The sequence below is a fragment of the Mesoplodon mirus genome (genome assembly GCF_964341445.2).
Source record: "Mesoplodon mirus genome assembly, chromosome: 3".
Taxonomy (NCBI): Eukaryota; Metazoa; Chordata; class Mammalia; order Artiodactyla; family Ziphiidae; genus Mesoplodon; species Mesoplodon mirus.
The window spans coordinates 176,963,145-176,990,961 of NC_138978.1; the positions used below are offsets into that span (position 1 = coordinate 176,963,145).

A 27,817-nucleotide genomic window follows, 5' to 3' on the forward strand; every position below is an offset into this window, starting at 1 on the left:
TTTGGAAAGTGACTAAGTCCACTCTTATGGATCCCATTCAGCAATCCCTACAGGAGAGAATCACTGATTCAGTTTCCCATCTTTGAATCAATCACCTGTGCCAAAGTGTGAGAAAGAAAATCTTGGGTAGGAGTTACCTTTGAGCCAATCAACGGTGACCTGCAGGTCCTGGAGGAGCGAGGATATTCAGGACAGAACAGACATGTGCTAACAATGCCTGAAATAAATATTGACAATTTTGATGAGCAATAGTTTTCATTTCTGGCAGCGATGTATCTTCTTATCCATGAAAATTACAACAAAATTGGACCTAGAACCCAAATGAATTGTGACTTGAATGAAAACATTGAGAAAAGACTATTGCACTGAGCCTTAAGTGTCATCGTATTCAACACAGAAAATAAGTTACTGCTACAGCAGAGGTCAGATGCTAAAATTTCCTTTCCAGGTTGTTTTACCAACACTTGTAGTTATCCATTAAGTCATAAAGGAGAACTTGAAGAAAATGATGCAATTGGACTAAGAAAGGCAGCACAGAGGTCTTTAAAAGCTGAATTAACAATTCCCATGGCACAGGTTTCCCCAGAAGATGTTAATTTTTTAACGCAAATTCACTACAAGTCTCAATCTGATGATCTTTGGGGTGAAATTGGGTACATTTTGTTTGTGAGGAAGAATGTAGCTTTGGATTCCTATCCCTGTGGGATTAAGAGCTATTGTTAGGAATGTACAGTGGAGAAAGGACAGTCTCTTCAATAAGTGGTGCTGGGAAAACTGGATAGGGACATGTAAAAGTATGAGATTAGATCACTCCCTAACACCATACACAAAAATAAGCTCAAAATGGATTAAAGACCTAAATGTAAGGCCAGACACTATCAAACTCTTAGAGGAAAACATAGGCAGAACACTCTATGACATAAATCACAGCAAGATCCTTTTTGACCCACCTCCTAGAGAAATGGAAATAAAGACAAAAATAAACACATGGGACCTAATGAAACTTCAAAGCTTTTGCACAGCAAAGGAAACCATAAACAAGACCAAAAGACAACCCTCAGAATGGGAGAAAATATTTGCAAATGAAGCAACTGACAAAGGATTAATCTCCAAAATTTATAAGCAGCTCATGCAGCTCAATAACAAAAAAACAAACAACCCAATCCAAAAATGGGCAGAAGACCTAAATAGACATTTCTCCACAGAAGATATACAGACTGCCAACAAACACATGAAAGGATGCTCAACATCTTTACTCATTAGAGAAATGCAAATCAAAACTACAATGAGATATCATCTCACACCAGTCAGAATGGCCATCATCAAAAAATCTAGACACAATAAATGCTGGAGAGGGTGTGGAAAAAAGGGAACACTCTTGCACTGCTGGTGGGAATGTGAATTGGTACAGCCGCTATGGAGAACGGTATGGAGGTTCCTTAAAAAACTACAAATAGAACTACCATATGACCCAGCAATCCCACTACTGGGCATATACCCCGAGAAAACCATAATTCAAAAAGAGTCATGTACCAAAATGTTCATAGCAGCCCTATTTACAATAGCCCGGAGATGGAAACAACCTAAGTGTCCATCATCGGATGAATGGATAAAGAAGATGTGGCACATATATACAATGGAATATTACTCAGCCATAAAAAGAAATGAAATTGAGCTATTTGTAATGAGGTGGATAGACCTAGAGTCTGTCATACAGAGTGAAGTAAGTCAGAAAGAGAAAGACAAATACTGTATGCTAACACATATATATGGAATTTAAGAAAAAAAAATGTCATGAAGAACATAGGGGTAAGACAGGAATAAAGACACAGACCTACTAGAGAATGGACTTGAGGATATGGGGAGGGGGAAGGGTAAGCTGTGACAAAGTGAAAGAGCGGCATGGACATATATACACTACCAAACGTAAGGTAGATAGCTAGTGGGAAGCAGCCGCATAGCACAGGGAGATCAGCTTGGTACTTTGTGACCGCCTGGAGGGGTGGGATAGGGAGGGTGGGAGGGAGACGCAAAAGGGAGGGGATATGGAAACATATGTATATGTATAACTGATTAAATTTGTTATAAGGCAAAAAATTAAAAAAAAATAAATAATAATTAAAAAAAAGAGCTATTGTTATGTGTCCAAGGAAGAACTAGAGGACTCTTGAGAAAAGGAGCCGATGGTGTAATCAAGATAACTTCGTGGTTTAAAATGATCGCACAGACTTTTCTCCGTACATGTTGAGGTAATTTTTTTGAATCAGTTTGTTGAACTGACATGGACATGAAAGTGTGGCTGAATGATTTTACAAGTACTGAAAAACTGGTCTCTATTAAACTTAGATTAAAAAGAATCAAATCTGAGACTTGACATCCTTTAGATCTTTCAGATCTTTGATGGTGGCACAATCTTCACCATCCTCTCCCCCAGGATTTGATTTGGGTTTTGATTTCATATCCTGTGGGGAGAAACAGAGGGTAGTTTCAGAGGCTCCACTTACCCTTTTAACCTTCCCCACTACAGTAGCTCTTCTTATCCCACAGGCCAAGGACCCAATTAGGGGGATCCTCTAACTGCCAACTTCTACTCTCAGGGACTGAGGAAATGATCACCAAGTGAGTCCACAGACCCACTGGACTTATTGGAAGCCAGGACTCCGGTTATGACTTCCTGCCTCTACCCCATATACCCCAACTTTAAAGGAGGTTGATGATGACTTCAGGCCTATGACTATCAAACTCAGGTATGTGTTCGATAGTCCTTGAAACATCTGGGTATCCCCCTTTCCTCAGTGTACAGTCACCTGAATATATAGGTTCCTTTGAGGAACAACTAGGAATCATTATAGTGTACACTTGCCACAACTGCTCCAGGGCGCTCCCTCCTAGGGACCTGGCCAGCTCTTCAATCAATGAGTTCCAGATCTGAAATTTGGCTCAGGTCTGGGAAATGAGCAAGGCATCAAGGCTTTTCATTAGGGTGACTGCCCTCCCAGTCCTACTCCTCCAGTCTTGTCTTGATTGTAGATATTAAGTACCTGATTTGTTGGCTACCCATCTATTTTGCCCCTAGAGACACCATGTCCTATTAACTATTTCCATTTCCACATGTCCCTGTGGGTCAACTCCCCTTGGCTGTCCCTTCAACCTTGCCAATTTTTATGGTAAAGGCAGCCCCCTGCTTTCCCATGATTAAGCACTGCCATCTGGCCTCTGTTATTTTCAATAGGCCATGCATCATTCCCATCACTCCTGAGTCAGAAACTTATTGTTTTGTCAGAGAGAAGATTCTTCAGGGTCTTCCTGCATGGGAGGAGTGCTAGCTCTTAAAGGAGGGCTGGGCACCTCTGCAACTCTGAGGGTTCCGGAGGGTCTGCAGAGCCAGATCCTCAGGGGCATCCCCCTAAAAGTCTCCTTTCCATGTGTCACTGTCAAAGGACCTCAGGTTTTCTCAACTAGGACTCTAACCTTAGCATAACAAACCTGCCTTGGCGGAGAGATTAAATGTCTCTGGGGCTCAAGCTATTAAGTCCTGCTCTTACCCCTTAGCTGTGTTCACGCTTCAAGGAGGTGATAAAGGTCTCCTTATAAGCTACCAAAGAGGCCCTCTGGCTCTCCACTTAGTGTTTAGGTGTTTGATAACTCTTTTTTTTTTTTCCATTATTCCTATACAGGACATCAGTGCAATTTAGTAAAAACCAGCCAACTCCACTGTCCTCATAAGCACTGTTTTCCCCTTTTCTTTCAATGCCTGAATCATGGCACCAGCAAAGGTGTGTTCCCCTGCCCTGGGATATTTCCCAGGACACCACAGGTGGAATCTTCAGTCACCATGTGTCAGGCATTATGCTCCACATTCCACTTGGGTTGGGATAGTCCCTGCCAGCCAGGTGATGAGTTATCCAGTTCAAAATCCATTGTGCCACCTGCTTTTCCAGATCATTTCCTAATACCTACTGTTCCAGTTCAGGTTCTCTGAGAAGCAGATGTCAGGATAGAATCAGATATGCAGAAGATTTATTTGGGGAAACACTTTTGAAAGATATAGCAGAGAGGGATCATGAGGATGTGGGGAGAGCCTCAGACCAGATTGCAGGTCTGACACTTATAAAAGAGAAGGGAAAGGAAGGGAAGGGAAGGGAAGGCAAGGCAAGGGAAGGAGCATCTCATAGGAGGAGCTTCCAACTGCAGGGCAGCTCTGAGGATATCTTGGCCAGGCCAGTGGGGAGGTTGTGCTAATTATGCTTTAAACACCTTACATGTTTGATTGCTGAAAGGACTCACAGGACTCCAACGGTTTATACTCATAGTTTTTTGTTTGTGTGTTTTTAGACCTTTTATTTTTAGAACAATTTTAGTAGCAAAATTGAGTGGAAGGGAAGGAGGTTTCTTATATACCCACGTTTTTTGTTTGTTTTTTCTTTGCGGTACGTGGGCCTCTCACTGCTGTAGCCTCTCCCGTTGCGGAGCATAGGCTCCCGACGCGCAGGCTCAGCGGCCATGGCTCACGGGCCCAGCCGCTCCGTGGCATGTGGGATCTCTCGGACCGGGGCACGAACCCGCGTCTCCTGCATCGGCAGGCGGACTCTCAACCAATGCGCCACCAGGGAAGCCCTACCTGCGTTTTTTGTTTGTGTGTTTTTAGACTTTCTTTTTAGAACAATTTTAGTAGTAAAATTGAATGGAAGGGAAGGAGGTTTCTTATATACCCGCGTCCCACAGCACGGCTTCCCCTTTTCAGCGTCCCCCACCAGAGTGATACATTTGTTACAGCTGACGAACACACATGGACACATCTGTTATCACCTGAAGTCCACAGTTTACATTAGGCTCCACTCTTAGCACAGAACAGTGTTTCTCTTTGTTTGTTTGTTTTTTTTACAGGCAAAGGATACAGTACAGTAACAGCGGGAGAAGTTATGCAAGGAAGGGGGCTGGAGATCTCAGGCACAGGCTTCTTTGTCCTCCCACTGCTGGATCGCACAGGATGTGCTTTGTCTCCAGGTCTCAAACCACCATTGGCTTGTGTACCAAGGAGTCCAAAATTGACTCATTGTGGGAATCTGTTGGAGTGAGCGGATAGTGTAGGCCTATTCTAGCTCCAGTACCAGCCCTAATCATTGAAATCCCTGAGGCTCCACCAAAGAAGCAACTATTAATTAATGCTGACAAGCTGGTATATCCTGCACCCCAAACACAGACCAATGGTCACAGAACATCCTTTATTGTGTTCAACAGTGTTGCCGAGGGTCACATGCTGCAGGCAGCTCTGTACGTAAGCATGCAGCCAATCCAGACCATGCCATGCAGGAGCCCCAAAGCCAAGATTGTACATTATGGAAGGCCCATGTTGAGGACAAATGGCCTGGCTCTAGCAGCTCTGCCATGCTCAGTTATTGGCTAGGAGCAGCAGCCTGAGGAGAGCATGGCATCAGCACAAATGCTGAGCACATTTTAGGGTGCAGAGGCTGGGGCCGTCAACCAACAGCCTGGACATCTGTGAGGCATCTACCTCCATAGCTAGCAAAACCCACTTCAGGAAAAGTTTCTCAAAGCTCCCCCTGACTCTTGTGTGACCCCCGTTTATTTCTCAGGTTTTTCCTCTTGCCATATCTTACTCTCCAGCCATCCTGAACTACTTAAAGTTCCTGGAATAAAAGTCATTTACGTTCTCACCTCTGGGCCTTTGTACATGACCCTCTGCAAATAATAATACTACTTTCTTCTTCCACTTCCTTTCCCTAATTTCTACTCATTCTTCAGGTCTCAGTTCAGAGACCATTTCCCTGAGAGAATTTTCCTGCTCCCCGCCCCTTCCTACTCTATGCTCTTATAGCATCCTGTTCCCAACGTCAAGGTGGCACTCATCATGCTACTGTAATCTAAAGAATCTGTCTTCCATTAGACTGTACAATCTGTAAGGGTAGGCACTATGTCACATTGAATGTTGCCTAATGTATGCCACACAGTAGGTGCTTAATAAATATTTGCTGATCAACTGATGGATAATTTCACCCTGTTGAATTGCTTAGAATCTGGGGGTTAAGAAGAGAAAGCAAAATCCGCGATTATCCAATTCAATGTTTTCTTACATCCCATGGACACATACATGTCCTGAAGGGGCAGTCTTTCCAAGTTGGAATCCATAAATCCACTGCATCTTTCTGGCTGGGGAGCTCTGATGACAAGGCACTCCTTCTTGGGTAGTCTGGTCTCATGTGCTCCTTAGCTGATGTCCCCCAATTCATTTAGAAAATTCTGGACAATGATCCAGTGTGTTCCTTTGTGTGGGGAATATGTCTTTCTACTTTCCCTCCCATGGGATGATCTATTACAACTTTTTCATAGTTTGTTACTAAAGATACCGGTTGAAAGAGGTTGCTCTTATTCCTTCAAGGAATTGATGGCTTTCCTTAGGCTTGGCTCCATTTTGCAGACTGAAAAACCGAGGTCTCCCTAAATAACCTGGGATACACCACTAAACTTTGCTGAGCATAATGTCTTTAGAAGTAGTTTCTCAGAAATACAACTAACAACACTTAGTTCCTTCTTGGTACAATTTAGGGAAGCAGGATGTAGGAAAGAGTGGCAGGGAGCTGGTGTTTATGTGCTGGGATGTGGGCCAGGTGTTTTACATAAGCGATCTCATGTAATTCGCACTACAGCCCCGGAAACAGGCTTAATAATCCCCTCCTCTGTTGCTGCTGTTGTTGTTTTTTAACCAAATGATACTTTCATCTGGGTCTGAGGAGAAACTGGTGTTTGATGACCCTCCTAAGGTTCATTCTAAAAAACAGGATCTGTCACGAATTCAATCTGCACCTTCCTGTAGCCACTTGGGTCCAACAGGAAAAGCAGTTTCTTTCCAGCATAGTTTGCAGAATAGTAAGTAGAATATTTGGCAGAAAAGACAAAGTGGAAAGGAAAGCAGTTTGATATCGGTCTTTTGTTTGCAGCTATCATTTAAAATTGCCCAGCACAAGACGGGAATAAAGACGCAGACATACTAGAGAATGGACTTGAGGACACGGGCAGGGGGAAGGGTAAGCTGGGACAAAGTGAGAGAGCACCATGGACATATATATACTACCAAATGTAAAATAGATAGCTAGTGGGAAGCAGCTGCATAGCACAGGGAGATCAGCTCAGTGCTTTGTGACCACCTAGAGGGGTGGGATAGGGAGGGTGGGAGGGAGATGCAAGAGGGAAGAGATATGGGGATATATGTATATGTATAGCGGATTCACTTTGTTATAAAGCAGAAACTAACACACCATTGTAGAGCAATTATACTCCAATAAAGATGTTTTTAAAAAGATAAATTCATTTAAAAAAGAAAAAAAAGATAAATTCATTTTAATAAACAAACAAACAAACAAACAAACAAATAAATAAAATTGCCCAGCAGAGTGTGGTTGATTTTGCATCTTCATTAAGTGACTAAGAAAAGGATTCTACAAAAAGTGACTACCAAAGATTTTAGATTGAGACAAAACCCAAAAAGTCTAAAAGTAAGATTTTTCACGTAACAGTTTTATTGAGATATAATTCACATAGCATAAAATTCATCCGTCTTAAAATTCAGTGGGTTGTAGTACATGCACAGAGGTGTGCAGCCATCACTGCAATCAATCAATTTTAGAACACTCTCCTCACTCCAGAAAGAAACACTGTATCCTTTAACAGTTACTCCCAATTCTCCCCCCACCTCCCAACTCCAGCCCTAGGCAGCCATTAACCTACTGTACTTTCTGTCTCTATGGATTTGCCTGTTCTGGACATTTTATATAAATGGAATCATACAATATGTTGTCTTTTGTGTCTGGCTTCTTTCACTTAGCATAAAGTTTTCAAGGTTCATCTAGTCGTAGCAATGTATTAGTACTTCATTTCTTTTTACGGCTGAATAATATTCCATTATTATTATTATATTATATACCAATTTTTTCAACAACCACTTTTATTATGAAAGTAACAAAAATCTTACTGCAGAAAAATAATAACTATAAAGAAAAAAAGTCACCCATAATCCTACCACCTAGAGACAGCCACCACTGTATATCTTTCATTCTGGATTTTAGTCTATGCATATATATTTGTAAATGAGATCACATTGTGTGGTCTGTTTGTGCAACATGTACTTTTTTTTTGGCTGCACTGAAGGCGAGGCTTGCATGACCTTAGTTCCCCCACCAGGGATCAAACCCCGGCCCTCGGCAGTGAAAGCGCAGAGTCCTAACCACTGGACTGCCAGGACTGTATTTTTTTTATGGTGGTAAAGTATACATAATGTAAAATTAGCTATTTAAACTATTTTTAAGTGTACAGTTCAGTAGCATTATGTACATTCACACTGCTATGCAAACGTTACCACATCAATCTCAGAACTTTATCTTTCCAAAAGAAACTTTATACCCACTAAACAGTAACTCCCCGTTTCCCCCTCTTCCATTCCCTGGCAACCACCGTTCTCCTTTCTGTCTCTATGAATGTGACTATTCTAGGTACCTTATGTAAGTAGAATCATACAATATTTGTCTTTTTGTGACTGTCTTATTTTACTTAGCATGATGTCTTCAAAGTTAATCCATATTGTGCATATGTTAGAATTTTCTTCCTTTTTAAGGCTGAGGAATAATATCCCATTGTATGTATATACCACATTTTGTTTATCCATTCACCATTGATGGACACGTCGGTTGCTTCCACCTCTTGACTATTGTGAATAATGCGTCTATGAATATGGTTGTACAAGTATTTCTTCAAGACCCTGCTTTCAATTCTTTTGGCTATATACTCACTCAGAAGTGGAATTGCTAGATCATATGGTTATGCTGTTTAATTTCTTTGAAGAACTGCCATACTATTTCCATAGTGGCTGTACCATTTTACATTCCTACCAGCTATACACAAAGATTCCAATTTCTCCACTACCTTGTCAACACTTGCTCTTATCTGTCTTGTTGATTATAGCCACCCCAGTGGGTGTGAAATGGTATCTCATTGTGGTTTTGATTTGTATTTCCCTAATGACTAAAGATGTTGAGCATATTTTCATGTGCTTATTGGCTTTTATATCTTCTTTGGATCCTTTGCCCATTTTTGAATTGGGCTGTCTTTTTATTATCAAGTTGTAAGATTTCTTTATATATTGTGGCTACAAGTCCCTTATTAGGTATACGATGTGGAAATATTTTCTCCCATTCTGAAGGCTGTCTTTTTGCTTTCTTAATAGTGTCCTTTGAAGCACACAAGTTAACACAGAAATAACTCAATATTTGATAAATGGGCCATGGGACTGGAAATGACCAAACAAATCCCTAAAATGTGGCCATCTTTATTTCTCTTATGATTTATTTTCATGACTTTAGTGACCTTGTCAAAATTTTAGTTTTTTTTTTCTTTAAGCAAACAATGACACATACAATCATGTCATTTTAAATTGGAATACACAATTCGAGGAAATTTAACAACCTTGTGATGGATGTGTTACCCTAACATCACAGAGGGAGAAACTGAGGCTCTGAGAGTGGGCCGGATTCCTGATTCTATCACCCGGTCAGTGTTGTCCTTGAACAAGTTACCAGATTGCTGGGAGGATCAAGTAAGCCAAAGATTATAAAAATCTCCCTCATAAATATCCAATAAAGACCCTTACTGAAAATAATAAAGTGCCTTGTTTGCAGTCACACAGCTAATAAGTGGTAGATCTGAGGCTGGGATACAGCTTCAGGCTTCAGAGTGTGAGAAGACTCATTTAGGGTCCTTCTTTAAAATGCAGATTATCAGAGAAATAGCCTAAAAATATTTGTTTAAACAGCAGACCTGCTGTTGTGTGTGTGTGAAAACTGCCTTAAGGTAAAACCTGGTTTGCCATCAGTTGTTTTTCATCTTCACATAAGATAGATCAAAATGTGATTAGAAGGCACAGGAGGGTTCATGAGATAGATCAGAATGTGATCAGAAGGCACAGGAGGGGTTAAGTTACCTATGAAGGATTACTTTGTAAAATTTAATTTTTCATCCCCCTCCCCTTCACACCCTGCTTCACCTCCAACCTCAGTAAGTGGCGGTACCCAGTTACCCAAGGCACGAAGTTAGCATCCAGTGATACTTCCCATTCCAAAGTGGTGGTGGCAATAGCTAATATTTGAGCCAAAATGTGTTCTAGGAACTATTACAAGGTCTTTATGTTTACCAAGGCATTTATGCTCAAAACAACCCTGTTATTATCTGCATTTTACACATGAGAAACTGAGGCACAGAGAATTAATAAACAAACTTGCCTGAGATTATACAACTAGCAGCCAGAATCCCAGCCAAGCCTTGGGGCTCCAGAGTCCATCCTCTGAAACTCTAGGGCGGCTGGTACAGATATCTCCTCTCCTTTGCCTGCCTGCCCCAACAAGCTTCCTCCTGACTGGTTTCCAGAACTCTCATTTTGTCACACTCCAATTCGTTTCCCACATTTGTGTTCTACAACACACATGGAAACATGCCAGCCCTATACTTTAAAACCCCACCATCCATTGCTCCAGTGCTCTTAGCAAGTTCAGCTCCTTAGCCTGGGCCGGCCTGTGTGTTCTGCTGTCCTCATCTGTCTACCACCTTTTAACTTTTTAGTTCCTGGAATTCACCCGTGTTGTACCCTCAATGCTTAACTATCCCCCGCCCGCCCCGCCCCCCCCTTACATCCCTGGAAAAAAAGGACTGGAGCTCAGTAACATTTGTTAGATGAATTGCTGAAAAGCAAGAGTGGTTTATTACTGGACGCTGTTATAGACAGGAACTGTGAAATCTTTCCTGGGCTTCTTTCAAAACTGGATGAATTCTCATTGTGTTCTCGTAACATTTCGATCAGGGTACTTCATCATCTTTAAGTGTCACTGTCGGTTTTTGTTTCTGTAATTCTCTCCCAGCTCACTACATGGTCTAGTGCGAATGGGTGAAAGAGCTGAGCAAAACAGTTCTTCAGCTGCCGACCTAAATGACTAACTTCATGACCTCTCAAGGTCTCTCCTCCGAGCTCCACGCAACTCCGGTTCCGGCATTCGGGAGGGGTGGCCCAGGCTCCCAGGGGCTGCGGGCACCGCGAGTCCTGGGCGGGCAAGCTGTGGGGTTGCCGCGGCCTGAGCCCTCCTCCCCGGCCCTCCCCCAGCTCTCCGGAGAAAGGAGGGGATGGAGACGCCGGAGAAACGTGGGCTTGGAGAGCCGCGAAAATTTTACTTCGGGTAGAACCCCCTAGGGGAATGCGGCCGAGAACCTGGGGCTTCTCCCCGCGCCGGGCCTACGGGTGCCGCCTCCCTGCCCCCCTGCCCTCTCCTCAGCCGGCCGGGGCCTCCTTCCCACCTTCCCTCCTTTTCCCCACTCGGAATAAACAGCCTGCAGTTCCCGCAGCTGCAGCGCGAGACTCGAAACGCGCGCCGGGAGCGAGCCCCGGAGGGGGCGGGCGGCGCGGACCGGGAGCCGGGCCGGGCGGGACTCGGCAGCTCGCGCCGCTCCCCCCGCTCTCCCCGCGCTCCGGCGCCGGGCCCAGGTAGGGGCGGCGCAAGACGGGCCTGGCGGCGCGGCCTCCCTCCCCCTCCCTCCGGCCCGGCCGGGGGCGGGAGCGGAGGGGCGAGGCGCAGCCCCACTCGGCGGCACCCCCTCCTCGGGCAGGCGCGGGCGGAGCCGGGCCCGCCTCAGCCGGCAGCGGCGGGAGTAGCGCCGCGGTGCGCCGCACCGCGGGCAGCGAGCTCCGCATTCGAACCTCCCTCGCAAAGACTGTCTCCGCCCCACAATGCACCGCGGCGGGCAGCCTTTGAAAAAGCGGCGCGGCTCGTTCAAGATGGCGGAGCTCGACCAGTTGCCTGACGAGAGTGAGTAGCACCTCAAAGCACCCCCACTCTTCCCGCCGTCCGCCTGCCCCCGGGTTGCATCCGGCCGGGACAGGCGGCCGTGCCCTCTGCCGGGCAAGTGGGCTGACTGCCAGCCCCGCTGTGGTCCCCTAGTCCTTTCACCCCGGTATTGCCGCCGCGTCGCCGCCTTTGTTATGGTGTCTGTGTATTGGTTTGTGGGGTTGTGTGAGAGTCAGGGCCGGAAACCGAAAGCCCGGGGGCCCAGCCCGGGCGGGGCGAAGGCGGTGGCTGCTCTCCTGGCCCGGCTTGGGCCCCCGGCCGCGGTGGGGGAAGAGCGACCGCCGGCCGCGGGGGCTGTCCTCCCCGCCTGCACCGCTCGCCCGGCGCGGAGAGACGCCTGGCGGGGTTATGTAACTCGCTTTCGGGGGCCGGGAAGGGCTCGGGCTGGGGAGGGGGTGGTCACAGCTCTCCTTCTTGTCCCGGCCTCTGATCCTGTCCTGTCACAGTTCCTGCCGCTGCAGGCACTTGTGATCATCACTGCCCTCCCCTCCCTCCTCCGGTGTGTCCACCCCTGGAAGCATTTCCGTGTCAAAGGGCTGACCCCTTCCCCTGGGACCACAGGTGGCTGTGGACCTTTCCAGAGATAATCCAGACTGGGTACACAAGTGTTCAGGCAGCCCCCATCCCGCAGACTTTCTTCTCTGCGTATGTGTCTTAGGAATCACGGGGGTACCTTTACGCATGGATGTGACCATCACCACAGGCATATTCAGTACTCTTTCTGACACCCACCCTGTGCATTGCCTCCTTTAACTACGTTTGCTCATCCTGCCATCTCAGACGTGGATGCTCACTTGTGTTTAGTAAGTAAAAGCACTAATTCTGTAGTTTAAGCACAATAGAACTTAATTTTGTAATTTACAATATTGTATTGATATAAAGTATACAAGATAAAGGCACATCTTTCAGTTAATTACAGATGGGTCCTGATGCAACTCGCTATTCCGTTTATGTATATGTATCATTTGTGAGAGTTTTTAGTGTAATAGAAACAACTGTTAAATTTATCTGTGCAAGACACTTTTAAAGTGAGAACTGAACACAGCCAATTCTGTTTTCCTTGTGGGGTCGTATATTCTTAATGTGCTATAAAGTTGAAAGTTCAAGTTGCCAAACTGGTGAAAAGTTGTATTAAGAGAGTTTGTGTTTTAAATTTGCTCTAGACCAGCGCGGAATTCCAGTAGAACCTTCTCAGTGATGGAGATGTTCTGTTTTGCGATGTCCAGTAGGGTAGCCACTTAGCCATATGTGGCTCTGGAACTTTTAAGATGTGGCTAGAGTGACTTTTAAATTTCGTTTGATTTTTGTTAATTTAAGTTTAAATAGTCATGTGTGTCTAGCGGCTACTGTATTGGATAAGGCACAGCCGTAGACCGCCAATGAATTTTATTGTTTCTTATTTGGAGAATACAGTCGATTGTGATTTAGGATGCTTCTAAATAAAGGGGGGCCTGCTAAACACAATGTGCTCGTCATCTGGAAGTCCTTGCTCTCTTTGTCGTAAAGATGTTTTATCACCTCTTGGAAGTCCCACCCACTAGATAACTGTCATTTAGAATATTTGCTCATTATCATTAAACATTTATTGGGGATTTACTCTGGTTCTTTGCAGACACTTGGGACTCATACTAGGGTTCAAATTACAACTACACTCTCAAGCTATATAAGATAATCATTTATATTGCTTTGTGACATCTCTGGTACACTAGGGTGTGTGTGGGCGTGCACCTTAGCTTGTGCGATATATGTCTTGTTTAGCTTGACCACCACAGCTGGTTGAAAGCAGGGATTGCTTTACCTGGTTTGTCACACAGTGCCATAAATCAGATATATATGAATGCTTAATTTATATGGAATTGAATGTAGGGTAAGAGGCATGGTTAATGAAACGGCAGCAGAAGTGATTTCAGTTTGATACTAGAAGTAGCGATATTTTTCTTTGCCAGTTTTAGTCAAGGGGGCTAGTTTGTAAGTTATCCAATAGTCAGTATAACATTATCAATAATAAAAGCTACTATCTATTTAGTACTAACTATGAACCAGGTGCTGTGCAAAGCATATTGTATACATTTGCTCATTTAATCCTCATTCCAGTTGAGGTAAGTACTCTTACTAATGACGTAGCTGAGGCTATCTTCAGCCCAGATCTTTCCTCTGGGCTTCTGTGCTTAATATCTCTTGCCCATTTCACATCTTCTCTCAGATGCCTCAGAGGCCCCTCAGACTTTATGGGTTCAAGATCTACCTCATAATCCTACTGCAGTACAGAGATACTTCCAGTGGTTCCGGCCATAATGAATGGCTCCGCTGTGCAGTCAGCTAAAACCTAGATAGAGGTCGTCTTCCACACTTCCCATAATTAAGCCTTTACTGAATCTTGTAACTTTTACCTTCTAAATGTCTCTCGGTTTTACCTACTTCTCACCTTCATCCTGGTCCAAGCTGTCACCATCTCTTCTGCATTCATCGCTTCAGCCTCCCATCAATCCACCACCCAAACCCTCCCCCCCAACCTACACACAGCCAGAGTGATCCTTTCAGAATGTATGTTATGTCATCCTATTGCTGAAAACACTTAGCTAACTACAAGACCCTTTGTGGTCTGGCCATTCCCCACCTCTCCAGCTACATTTTGTACCACTCTTCCTCTCATTCTATCCCTTTGAACTAAATTGGACCTTTTTCATTCCCTGTACTCACTAGGCTTTCTTTTTTGCACATGCTGTTCTCTCTACCTGGAATGCTCTTCCTTCCTCTCACTTCCAGTTAAGTGCTACTTATCCTTTAGATCCCATTTTAAGCTTCTGTCCTCCCTGACAAATAATACATCTTCTTATTAAATCTTTTCATACCACTGTGTAATTTCTTAGTGGCAGCTCTCACAGTTGCAGCTTTACGTTTGTTACTGTGATTGTTTGGTGAGCTTTGGTTAGGAGCCCCACCAGAGAAGGTGCCATTTCTGTTTTTCTTCATGCTTGTGTTCCAGTTCCATGCATGACAGCTGGCTTACTTCTCTGTTCTTTTTTCATAACCACCCTTCTCTTGCCAGTGACTTCCCAAACATAATGCCCCGACCCTTCCTAGAATATTCTAAATGTTCTACCTCAGGGCTTTTTTACCTGCTGTTTCTACCAGCCCCCCTGTCCTCTCATGGCTAGTCCTTTTCACATGTTACCTCCTCAGAGAAGCCTTCCCTACCCACCCTGTGTAAAGTTAGTCACTCCCCACGCTGCGATCCCTTGGTTATTTCCTTTACAGCAGCTGCCACCAGTGTAGCTGTCATTTTATATACTTGTTTATTGTATGTCTCCTCCCACTACAGTGTAAACTTCCCTGAGAACAGAGGCTTTGTCTAGCTTTTCCTTCAGTTAACCCCAGTCCCTAGAATAGTGCTGTGGCAGGTATTCAGGGGATATATGTTGAATGAATGAACATACCCAGTTAAAGCAGGAGTCTAACTTAATTGAATTCACCTGCCTGTAAAATACATGTTCTTAACCTAATCTTTTTTTTGATTGATCAAAGTAATACAAACAATAAGCATGGTCTGAAAATTAGTCCTGTACTCTGTGCATTTTTCTCTAAGCACTTTTACATATACTAACTCATTTAATCCCCATTTTACAAAAGAAGAATAAGTAGCACAGAGAGGTTAAGTAACTTGCTTAAGATAACACAGTAAGACAGTGGCAGAGCCAAGATTCAAACACAGCTAGTCTCCATCTGTGTTCTTAACTACTATGCTATACTGTCTCTCAAGAAGGGAAGAAGGTTAAAGGTGGTAGGTCAGAGTCTGCAAGATACAGTCCCTGCCTTCTTGGAGCAGGAATGAATATCCTTACAACTTACACCTCTTCCTTCAGATCTCTGCTCAAATATCACGTTTCAGAGAAGCTAATCATGAGCACCTTATAGAGAAATAGTCTTCCCTCCACCAACTCCCACCCCACATTCCCTATCCTTATTATCCTGCTTTATTTTTTTTTCCAGTAGTGCTTATCATCCCGTGATATGTGTGTGTGTGTGTGTGTGTGTGTGTGTGTGTTTCCCCCTCGCTAGAATGTAAATTCCAGGAGAGCATCAGGAGCATGGACTTTGTCTGTTTTGCGTGCTCTCTGTATCCCCAGTGACTAGAGCAGGGGCCAGGATGCAAGCAGCACTCTACACATATTCACTGAATGAATGAATGGTTACCACTTTTTCTCAAATGGACCATGTTTTTCTTGGTAGCTACACTGACACGTGCCCTGTCTACTACTGCTGCTTTCCCAGTTGTGTTGTATTTTTTGAGGCTTCTTAGCAAGGCTTTATGGGCTCTCTCCCCCACTTTTCCCCCTACAACTTTACTGCCTTTGGTCATTAAACTTCACTTTGCCATATAGAAGCTGTTAACGTGTCCTGTTAACCATTCTCCACATCCAGGCAGGAGTGTAGGGGGAAAGCAAGAGTGGCTTTGATGTTGGTGGGTTGTCCGACAAGCCTCTCATACTGCCTTGCAGAGAAATCAGTTGAGGTTTAGAGTTCTGAGATACATAAAAATGCTTCATAGCCAGAACCTTGATACTTTATCTGTTACTTCTCATTTAACGCCTGTTGTCCATTTATGTGAGTTGTAAATCATTGCTGCTTTTGTTAAAAACCAAGGAGAATTAATCTGTCTTCTCTGATTTTTGTACTTAGTTCATGTTCTTCTATCTTACTTTATTCCCTGAGATCATCTTTTATTTATTTATCTTTGTGTTTTGTGTAATGTCATACTGGACTGGCTCCTTACAGATGTTGACAGACATTTTTAACAAGCCACTTACAAATCTGTCTTATCTCAATGTAAGTAAAAGGCTAACCTTTCAAATAACATCACTACTGCCTGGTCTTAGATTATATTTTTTTAAACATAAACGGATGTCAGAGTAACTGAGATGAGAAATAGCTGGTTGTAAAATAAAACAAATTTAAAAATGAGGAATGATAAGAAATAATAATTTGACTATAGTAAAAGAAAAAAAGGTGTTCTAAACAGTTTTTTAAATTTAAAGAGGGAGATTTTGCTCATTAATAATTATGTGAATAATTTCTGTTTTGGAGCATAGAAAGGTTTTTTTCCCCTGTTAATTTATTTTCTTTTATTGAGATATAATGAACATATAACATTGTATTAGTTTTAGGAGTACAGCATAATGATTTGATATTTGTATATGTTGCAAAACAATTGCCACAATAAGTTTAGTTACTAACTACTAATCGCCACACAGTTACAATTTTTTTTCTTGTGATGAAAACTTTTAAGATCTATTCTTTCAGCAGCTTTCAAATATATAATACAGTATTGTTAACTATAGCGATCATGCTTTGCATTACATCCCCAGAACTTATTTATCTTATAACTGGAAGTTTGTACCTTTTGACCCCCTTCACCTATTTTGCCTATCCCCCACCCCCTGCCTCTGAAAACCACCAATTTGTTTTCTGTATCTATGAGTTTGGTGGGGTTTTTTTGTTTTTTTAATTAAAAAAAAATGTATTATTACTATTATTTTTTGGCCATGCCACGCAGCTTGTGGGATCTTAGTTCCTGACCAGGGATTGAACCCAGGCCCTCGGCAGTGAAAGTGTGGAGTTCTAACCACTGGACTGCCAGGGAATTCCCTTTTATTGCTTTTTTGAAGACATCACATGTAAGTGAGAGAGATCATACTTTATTATTTTTCAGATGACTTGAGCTTCTTTGCAGTATACCTATCCAATTCTGAGATTTTCAATTTAGTGCTCCCCCTCTCTCATAAAAACTTCTTTCCCTATCAGTTCTCCTACTTCCCCTCACCTATAGATCCTATCCTTTATTTACACCAGAACCTGCAGCCCAGTGTTTCTCGAAATGGACCTGAGGGGTACCTGCAACAGAATCCCCTGAGGGCCTTTATTAATCACACAGTTTCTGCATGTATGAGGAGCTTCCTGGTTATTCTAATATGCACTAATGTTTTAGTCAGTGAACCCCTCCAGCTCCCAATCCAGCTTGGATCTTTAAGTGATGCACATACCTGCATTCTAGACTTCCAAGGGACTTATTGTCTGCTATGACAGTCCCTGGATCATTTCCATCTTCTGTTTTCTCCACTCTATTACCACTTCTGATCTTTGCCTCAATAAATGTCAATTCCCTTTCTCTTTTCCTTCTCCAGCACACTTCTGGATGAGGATCCAAAATCACTTCTGTCCCTACTCTTCCTCTTACCTCTCTCTCTACATTTTTCTCTCTTGGGAAGGTCTCCAGTTCTCACAGCTTCAAACAAGACTCCCAAATATCTCCAGTTCTTCCTTACATTGTCTGAGTTTTGGTCAATAGCTTGAATTGTCTACTAGTTATTTCTTTTTTTAAAAAAAATAAATTATTTATTTTAATTTATTTATTTTTGGCTGTGTTGGGTCTTTGTTGCTGTGCACGGGCTTTCTCTAATTGCGGCAAGTGGGGGCTACTCTTCGTTGCAGTGTGCAGGCTTCTCATTGTGGTGGCTTCTCTTGTTGCGGAGCACGGGCTCTAGGCACGTGGGCTTCAGTAGTTGCAGCACGTGGGCTCAGTAGTTGTGGCTTGCGTGCTCTAGAGCACAGGCTCAGTAGTTGTGATGCACGGGCTTAGTTGCTCCGTGGCATATGGGATCTTCCCGGACCAGGGCTCGAACCCATGTCCCCTGCATTGACAGGTGGATTCTCAACCACTGTGCCACCAGGGAAGCCCTACTAGTTATTTCTAATTGCACATTCCACTGTCACTTCAACATTGCTAAAACTAAATGGATCACTTTTAACCCTAAACCAAGTTCTTTTTCTCTCACTTTGATTATGAAGTAATACTGATTTGTTTTCATTGCAGGCTCTTCAGCGAAAGCCCTTGTCAGTTTAAAAGGTAAGAATCATAGCATGATTCTTTTAGGTATGACACAAACTAGGAATTTATTTCACTAAATTTATTTGGATATAGTATTTCTCTTTTCTTTCTAAGTTATGATTCATTATAGCTTTTAAATACTGGTTTTCACTGGTGATAATAAGTTCATATGGGGAATCGGCCCTTGGTTTTCTCCTCCTAGAATTATTGATTAAAGAACTTTCTAACTAAACGTTCCAGACATTTCTTACTAGAGTTAAATCATTTATTAAACAACTGGGCTAAGCTGTATTTTTACATAATTGTTTGTTTTTTAAGAATCTTGTCTTCTAAGTAGTAATGCAAGTCTCTTGAAATAAAAGAATGATAATTTTTTTTCTGAGAAAAAGTTAGATATGTTCCTTGGTCTTGCTGTTTCTTTGTGTAAGTACGTTAGACCTATCCTCTTAATATAATTTATTTTGAGATTTTACCTCTTGAGCAAGATTCTACTGGATAAGTAAATTTGGAACCAATGTAGATCTTCTCAAAGGTTCATTAGTGCTTTCAGTTTTTAAAGCTACTTTATTATACTCTGAATTGGTGATCTACCAAATTAAGTCCTTCTGGCTTGAGAACACTTATCTTCCAGGATTACCCTAATTTATTTGCCCAGCAGGATCAACCACATCCCATCTCTTTTCTTTTGTACTTATTAAAATATATGTCTGAAAAAGTATTCCACTAATTTTTTTCTCCCAATATTAAAGCCATTTCTCTTTTTAAGAAAGTATATAGAAGTGATATACATTTTTTATACAAAAATTAGAAAATGCTTTCAGGTAATTAGAAGGAAATAAAACTAACTATCTTGTGTATATTTATCCCAGTTTTGTATATCTCTCTCTAAATAAACATATCCTTTTTGTAAACATTAAACTCGCCTTCTTTATTTTCATAACACACTTAATTGGTAACTTGATCGGATTTTTTCTGGTTGCATACAACTCTGAAGACGTTTCTTTGAATTAAGGAAAAAACCCCACATATTTCATTTTTGGATATCAAGTGTTTTACACATTGAAGCAGAAATATGCTCTAAATTCAAGGTTAAAGGAACTTTTCCCATTTTTCCTTGCCTGCTTTCAGTCAGATTGTACTGAGGTAGTTCTTGGCAAATAAGAATAGAGGAGTTATTGAAAAACAAAATGAAATAAGCCACACATGTTTTAATATGAAAATATAATACTTTCAAGTAGCATTGCCTTGTCAAATTATTTAGCGAGTTTGACAAAAAAATACAGAAAAGATTTTTTTATTTGTAATAAACTAAAATTATTATGGTCAGTATATTTTTTCTGTATTTGTAAATATTTCAGATATATTGCTGTTGTTAAAAAGGCCATGTTTATAGTATGAAATCCTTTGAACTAAACTTAAATATCATTAATAATTATTTATTACAGAGGGAAGCTTATCTAACACATGGAATGAAAAGTACAGCTCTTTACAAAAAACACCTGTTTGGAAAGGCAGGAATACAGGCTCTGCTGTGGAAATGGTAAGGAATTAGTTTTTCTTACTCTTTAGAATATGATAGCTAAATTGTCTGTATTACTGTCACGTGCACATTCTTATAGCACTATAAAAATTTTCCAAGGGTTTTCCCCAACTCCAAGCATTTGTGTCATTAAGTGTCATTGAACAGTATTTGATCATATCTAGATAAATAATCTATAGCCTGTGATAATCTGTTCATCATTAAGCATTTGTTAAGTGATGGTAGTTTCTTTAAATAGGCAAACCCAAAAAACTCCCAACAACCCGAAATCTTACTTTTAATAGATTTTTAATAATTTAATAGATTTTTTTAAAATAAAAAGATTGTACCTGGCTCTGGTCCCTACAAAAAGATATATAAATAAGTGGTAAGATACTGAAATCTTGTGTAAGTCAAGGATGAATGCATTTAGGGCTGGGAAGTAGAGATGAGCATATAATTGGCGTGACTAACAATTTTCGGGGCCTCTCTTCCTCCCCTGCCCAGCCAGGTAGCCAGGAAATTTTAGGGGTCAATCATGAAACAAGCCTGGAGCTAGGTTAGACAGTAGCTGTCAGTAGCCCGGGCAGCTGGCCACAGTGAGTGTACAGGACTCTCCACGCTGTTATCATTTCTGTCACCATCATTCTCTTCCTCCTCTCTGCCCATGGTCAGAGGAGGGGAGCAGGGTAGAAGGGACTTCCTGTCAGGGCTCTGCAGTGTTGAGACTCTCAGTGGGTTTAATTTCACCGGTCCATACCTCTAGCCTTGACCCAGTTGGATGCTTCCCGTATGTTGCTAGCCCGCTGCACCGGCTTCACTTCTAAGTAGGCATGGAACTGTCTTGAAGGGTGGGAGAAGGATTTGAAAAATGATGTGGGTGCTATTGGGATATTATTTCTGTTGTTCTTCCCTATTACGCCTCTGAACCTAGGATGGACTGTAAAATTTTTCATATTATAAATCCTTAAGTGTGTGATGTACTTTGGATGCTTAAAATTTTTTAGTTCTGCATGCACTTATTAAGTATCTGTTATAGGTATCTTGTATTTTTATTTGGAAATGGAAATTTGTCAACAGTTTTTGACAGCGGATCTAGTACAATATTATATACATTTAGATTTACTCTCTAAAAGTGATCTAGTAACTTTGTCTCAACCCAGCCCTATCCAATAGACCTATCAGGTGAAACACCCAACTGGTTGGTATTAATCCAAGTGCCAACATAATGAGAACTAGAATTTCCAGAGCTTAATTTTCCTATCTTCAACATGCAAGACTGCCAGTGTACTATACGAAGAAGACTTGGGTTCTAGTTTTAATTAACAGCTAGGTGTTTCATTTCTAAACAAATTACGTACATATGTATCTTTCTACTTTCTAAAATCTGAAATTATTTGTGTGCTTTTTATTACCCATTCTTCATCCTTCAATACTGCTGATAATTCGGAATTAGCTGTATTTTCCAAGTATAGAATTGTGTTTTGGAACAAAAATGGCAGGTGTTTGGCCTTTTCATTAAATAAAAAAATTTCTATCATAGCCTTTCAGAAATTCAAAACGAAGTCGGCTCTTTTCTGATGAAGATGACAGACAAATAAATACAAGGTCACCTAAAAGAAATCAGAGGGTGGCAATGGTTCCACAGGTATGTGTGTGCTAAAATTTTGCTTCATTGAAAGAAAGTGAGCAATCGCTCAGTATAATAAAGTTTATATTTATTGGACTTTAAGCCAGTGTAGAAAGCCAGTCCTCAGTCTTACAGATGCACACTCTTCTTCTTCTTTTTTTTTTTTTTTGGCCACATCACAAGGCATGTGGGATTTTAGTTCCCCGACCAGGGATTGAACCAGGATTTTGTGCCCCTGCAGTGGAAGCATGGAGTCCTAACCACTGGATTGCCAGGGAATTCCTATGCACACTCTTTTTTTAAGCGTGGAGATAGTGGACATTCAGCAAATGGATTTGGCAAATTGGAATCAGCTTGGCGTTTGCATGGAAATCAGAGGGGAAAACTCATTTTACTTTGTCTTTGAGTGAAGTATGTTGAAGACTTCCTTTATCCAAAAGAGGAAAATATAGAGCATGAAATCATATCTCCTTTTTCATTTTTGACATCTTTTAAAGAAAAATTATAGTGGACATGTAAGAATCAAAGCAATGAATGAAAATTAGATAAGGAAACATTAACTTTAAGAATACAATAATTTTCTCCTATGAAATGTATAATTTTTGATACAGTTATTCCCTACTTCCCATTCATTTTTTTTTCAAAAGTGTTAAAACATTTTTCAGTAGGATGTATCACAGTAGAGGTAATTTTCTCAACCAAGGATTTGGCATCAAATTAATTAAAGGTATTACCAGTAATATGCCCTTACCAAAAAAAAAAAAAAACCCAAAGAACTTTTACATACCTTTATGATCATTTCAGATAGTAAAATATGTTCGTTCTCTATAAAATGAAGAAAAATATATGAACTTTTTAACATCAAGGACAAGTGTGCATAAGCATCTAAAATTCAATTTAAAAATTTGACCCAGTTGAAACTAATACACAGTGTGCATTGACTGGCTCAGTAGATGTCGGATACAAGGTTGAATGAATACAAGAATAGTCAACAACTATTTCTTGTATTGATTTTAGAAGAGCTGTGTTATTAGGATAACTTGGATGCTTTAATGCTGTTTAGATTTTTTAAATTTCCAGAGGTGTGGATTTTTTTTTTTTTTTGCGGTACGCGGGCCTCTCACTGTTGTGGCCTCTCCCGTTGTGGAGCACAGGCTCTGGACGCGCAGGCTCAGCGGCCATGGCTCACGGGCCCAGCCTCTCCGCGGCATGTGGGATCCTCCCGGACCGGGGCACGAACCCGTGTCCCCTGCATCGGCAGGCGGACTCTCAACCACTGTGCCACCAGGGAAGCCCGTGGATTTTTTTTTTAAGTTCTTTTTTTCCCCTCCAACTATTTACTAGGAAAATTTTCAAACATACAGAAAACTCTGGTCTTTGTGACTGTGAAACCATCCTGTCCTAAGTCTGTCCAAAGCTCTCCTCCCCAGGCACATATCATTCCTTCTGGGACTATTTCACAAAGGCCTTTCTACTTGTGAGCAATACAGAACAAATATAACATAGGACAGACATGATATGAGACTTCTTTAACTATGTGAAAAAATTTTATACCCTCTGAGTTTTCTCTTTTCTAGTCTTAACATGCCTAGTTCTTTCAATCTTCATTTACGTGATATGCGTTGTTCCCTTACTCTCCTAGTCACAGCCTCAAATCTGGTGTATTCTATCTGTGTGTTTGTTTAAAGAGTACTATTCAGAGCTGGAAAATTACTAAAAACCAATGTTTATTCAGTACTTAGTATGTGCCAGATCCTGTTCTAAGCACTTCATATGTATTACTTTGGTTTAATCTTCAAACCCCCATGAGTTAGGTTACTATTTTCTTATTTCCCATTTTTCAGGTGAGAAAACAGACACAGAGAAGGTTTTTTTTTTTTTTTTTTTTTAACGTATTTATTTTTGGCTGCACTGGGTCTTCTCTGCTACGCGTGGGCTTTCTTTCTCTAGTTGCAGCGAGCGGGGGCTACTCTATGTTGCGGTGCGCAGGCTTCTCACTGTGGTGGCTTCTGTTGTGGCACAGCATGGGCTGTAGGCCCGCAGGCTTCAGTAGTTGTAGCACGTGGGCTCAGCAGTTGTGGCTCTCGGGCTCTAGAGCGCAGGCTCAGTAGTTGTGGCACACAGGCTTAGTTGCTCTGCGGCATGTGGGATATTCCCGGGCCAGGGCTCGAACCCATGTCACCTGCATTGGCAGGTGGATTCTTAACCACTGCGCCACCAGGGAAGTCCACAGAGAAGTTTCTTGTTCAAGATCACAAAGCTAATACGTGAAAGCTGATACTAAATGGCAGGCAACCTGTCTTCACAGGTCTACTTTTTCTGTTGTAGCTTTATTGAGATACAATTAACATAGCATACAATTTACCTATTTAAAGCGTACAATTCAGTCGTTTTAATATTTGCACAGAGGTGTGCAACTATCACCACAACCAATTTTAGGACATTTTCATCATCTCAAAGTAGCAGTCACTGTCCATTTTCCATTTGTTGAATAAACCCTTAGAATTGTAATTGCTACAAGGGTATTTACACTTAAACTTTGAAAGATACTACCTAATAATCTATTTATAAAAGTTGTAATAATTTATATTTCCACTAACAGATTGAATATATTTCCTCATACTCACCAGAGGAATCTTTAATACAGTTTTATATGCAATGAGCCACCAATACCCTATTTTAGAATTTGGGTCAATAACTCAGTAGAAATAAAAATAGCACTCTTTCTGATAATAATACTTTATAATAATTTGGTTATTATTTATGCTAAATGACTCATGACATGTAATTTTTTTTACATTAAAAAGTTAATTTTCTAAGTACAATGTGGTATCCTGAATTGGATTCTGGGACAGAAAAAGGACATTAATGGAAAAACTGGAGAAATCCGAATAAAGTCTGTGGTTTAGTTAATAGTATTATACGAATGTTAATTTCTTAGTTTTGACAAACCATGGTTATATAAGATGTTAACATTAGGGAAAGCTGGATGAAGGGCATATGGAACCTCTGTATTATCTTTGCAACTTTTCTATAAATCTACAATTTTTCCTAAGTAAAGTTTTATATTAAAAAATAAAAAGTTAATTTTGACCTTCACCTACCCTCCAGATCTGCTTCCCTCTTCCACTGGTAACCAACCACTGTAGTTTGATTATCCTTTTAGATTTTTTTAATACTTCTAAACCTTTATATATGTATTCATAGAAAATATATGGTATTGTTTTGGTATAAAATGGTATAAAATTACATTTATAGTATTTTCATGATATTTTATCAGGCATCATTCTGTAATTTATTTTTTCACTCAAAAGTGGTTTTTTTTTGTTTTGTTTTGGTTTGGTTTGTTTGTTCTTTTGGGTTTTTTTGCCTCGCAGCTTGCAGGGGTCTTAGTTTCCTGACCAGGGATCAAACCCGGGCCCCCTGCAGTGAAATCAAAAGTCTGTTTTTGAGATCTGGCCATGCTGACTGATTTAGTTAGACACGCTTCAATATTTCATTTCTTTTTACTGTTTTGTAGTAGTCAATCTTATACCATAATTTATTTATAAATTCTCCTATTTTATGGGCATTCAAGTGGTTTCTAAGTTTTCATTATTACAAACAATGCTGTAGTGAACATCCCAAACGTATTTGCATAAATTTGCAAGTGTTTTTCTAGGGCAGCTCGCTAAAATGTGGAATTGCTGGATCACAGGATATGCACATTTAAAGTTTTTAAAGTAGTGCCAAATTATTCTCCAAAGAAATTGTACTGGCTTATACTTTCAACCAGTAATATATCACAGTGCCTATTTTACCTAATGCTTGTTAACTCAGTATATAACTAAATATCTAGATTTTTGCTAATCTCACTTGTTTTAGTTGGCATGTCATCCATGAGTGACGGTGAGATACTTTTCATATATGTTTAAAAACTTTCTTTCCTTAGCTCTAAACTGTTTGTCTTTCTCCGGTTTTTTATTAGATTGTTGGTCATTTTCTTATTAGTTTGTAAGAATTTATATATATTAAGAATATTAGCCCTTTGGCTGTTCATACTGGATATAATTTTTTTCACAGTTTGTAGTTTGTCTTGTGATTTGTTTCTATGTTTTTCACCATAGAGGACTGAAAAAAATTCTAAGGGTCAAATATAGCTGTGTTTCCTTTTAATGACTTTTTGATTTTATGATTAGAAAGACCTTCCCTCGTCTAACATTTATAGTTTTAGAATTCTTTCTATATTTCTTATTTCATTTTTTTTAAAAAAATGTTTAAATCTTCAGTCCATCTGGAATTTATTTTGGAATAAAGAATGAGGTAAGACTGCAACCGAATTTTTTTCCTAGAGGACTACTTATTTGTCCTGGGTAACATTTACTGAACAATCCATCTTTTATACATTGGTTTATAATGCTGCTGCATGACAAGCTATATTCCTGTATATATTTGGGATTATATCTAGACTTTTTTTTTTTAAAGAATTCAAATGGGGAAGACCAAGTTACTTTCTTTTTTTTCTTTAAGTTTTTGTTTGTTTGTTTGTTTGTTTGTTTATTGTTGCATTGGGTCTTCGTTGCTGCACGCAGACTTTTTCTAGTTGCAGCAAGTGGGGGCTACTCTTCGTTTTGGTGTGTGAGCTTCTCCTTGCGGTGGCTTGTTGCAGAGCACGGGCTTCGGTGGTTGTGGTACATGGGCCCTAGAGCACGAGGGCTTCAGTAGTTGTGGTGCGTGGGCTCAGTAGTTGTGGCATGGGCTTAGTTGCTCTGTGGCATGTGGGATCTTCCTGGACCAGGGATCGAACCCATGTTCCCTGCATTGGCAGGTGGATTCTTAACCACTGTGCCACCAGGGAAACGGCTATTTCTAGACTTTCTATCTCTTTATATCTAGCATGTCTCTGTATGTGCTTGTGTCAACTTTTTTTTTTTAATTTATTTTTTGGCCACATGGGACCTTCGTTGCTGCGTGTGGGCTTTCCCTAGTTGTGGTGAGCGGGGGCTACTCTTCATTGTGGCATGTGGGCTTCTCATTGTGGTAGCTTCTCTTGTTGTGGAGCACAGGCTCTAGGGCACACGGGCTTCAGTAGTTGTGGCACATGGACCCAGTAGTTTTGGCTCGTGGGCTCTAGAGCGCAGGCTCAGTAGTTGTGGTGCATGGGCTTAGCTGATCCGCGGCATGTGGGATCTTCCCGGACCAGGGATTGAACCCATGTCCCCTGCATTGGCAGGAGGACTCTTAACCACTGCGCCACCAGGGAAGTCCCTCAATTTGTTTTAATGTGACTTTATATTGTGTTTTAATCTCTGATATAACATTATTACTTATCCTTTTTTAAGATTTTCCTAAGTATACTTGCACATTTATTTTTCCATATGAACTTCAGAATCAACTTGACTAGGAAAAAAATTCTGTTGGGATTTTCATTGATGTTGAACTAATATTATAAATTAATTTTAGGGTTATGACGTGTAACATTGATACTACCCATCCAAGAACTGGTTGTAGTTCTACTTATTCAAGACTTAGTACCCCTTAGTAGACTTTAAAATTTTTTTCCATGTCAATCTTGCACATTTCTTAAGTATATTCTTAGGTGTTTAATACTTTTTGTTCTTGCTGTTTTTGCTGTCATAAACAGGATATTTCTTCTGTTTGATTTGTTCTCATTGATATATAGAAAAGATAATTATTTATTTATTTATCTATTTATTTATTTATTTTTGGCTACGTTGGGTCTTTGTTGCTGCGCATGGGCTTTCTCTAGTGGCAGCGAGCAGGGGCTACTCTTCACTGTGGTGTGTGGGCTTCTCGTTGTAGTGGCTTCTCTTGTTGTGGAGCATGGGCTCTAGGTGCATGGGTTTCAGTAGTTGTGGCACTCGGGCTCAGTAGTTGTGGCT

The 27,817-nt window shown here is 41.0% G+C and overlaps 1 protein-coding gene and 1 pseudogene across 4 annotated transcripts in view; both read left to right on the top strand.

The window, feature by feature from the left end:
* The first annotated feature begins 213 nt into the window (after positions 1-213).
* Positions 214-11,248, top strand: LOC309801066 (isopentenyl-diphosphate Delta-isomerase 1-like; annotated as a pseudogene). The gene is made up of 3 exons: positions 214-700; positions 2,119-2,237; positions 11,016-11,248. The product of its transcript is annotated as an isopentenyl-diphosphate Delta-isomerase 1-like (transcript).
* Positions 11,249-11,651: 403 nt separating this feature from the next.
* Positions 11,652-27,817, top strand: part of LIN9 (lin-9 DREAM MuvB core complex component) — a 93,467-nt gene continuing 77,301 nt past the window's right edge. For 2 of the 3 annotated variants that reach the window (XM_082613776.1, XM_082613777.1), the window contains exons 1-4: positions 11,652-11,861; positions 18,772-18,804; positions 20,232-20,326; positions 21,849-21,953. In XM_082613776.1, coding sequence (XP_082469902.1) covers positions 11,783-11,861; positions 18,772-18,804; positions 20,232-20,326; positions 21,849-21,953 — 312 coding nt within the window. In that variant the 5' untranslated portion in view covers positions 11,652-11,782. Of the gene's footprint in view, positions 11,862-12,566; positions 12,704-18,771; positions 18,805-20,231; positions 20,327-21,848; positions 21,954-27,817 lie in introns of those variants that run through there. The other variant, XM_082613778.1, reaches the window with a different exon arrangement.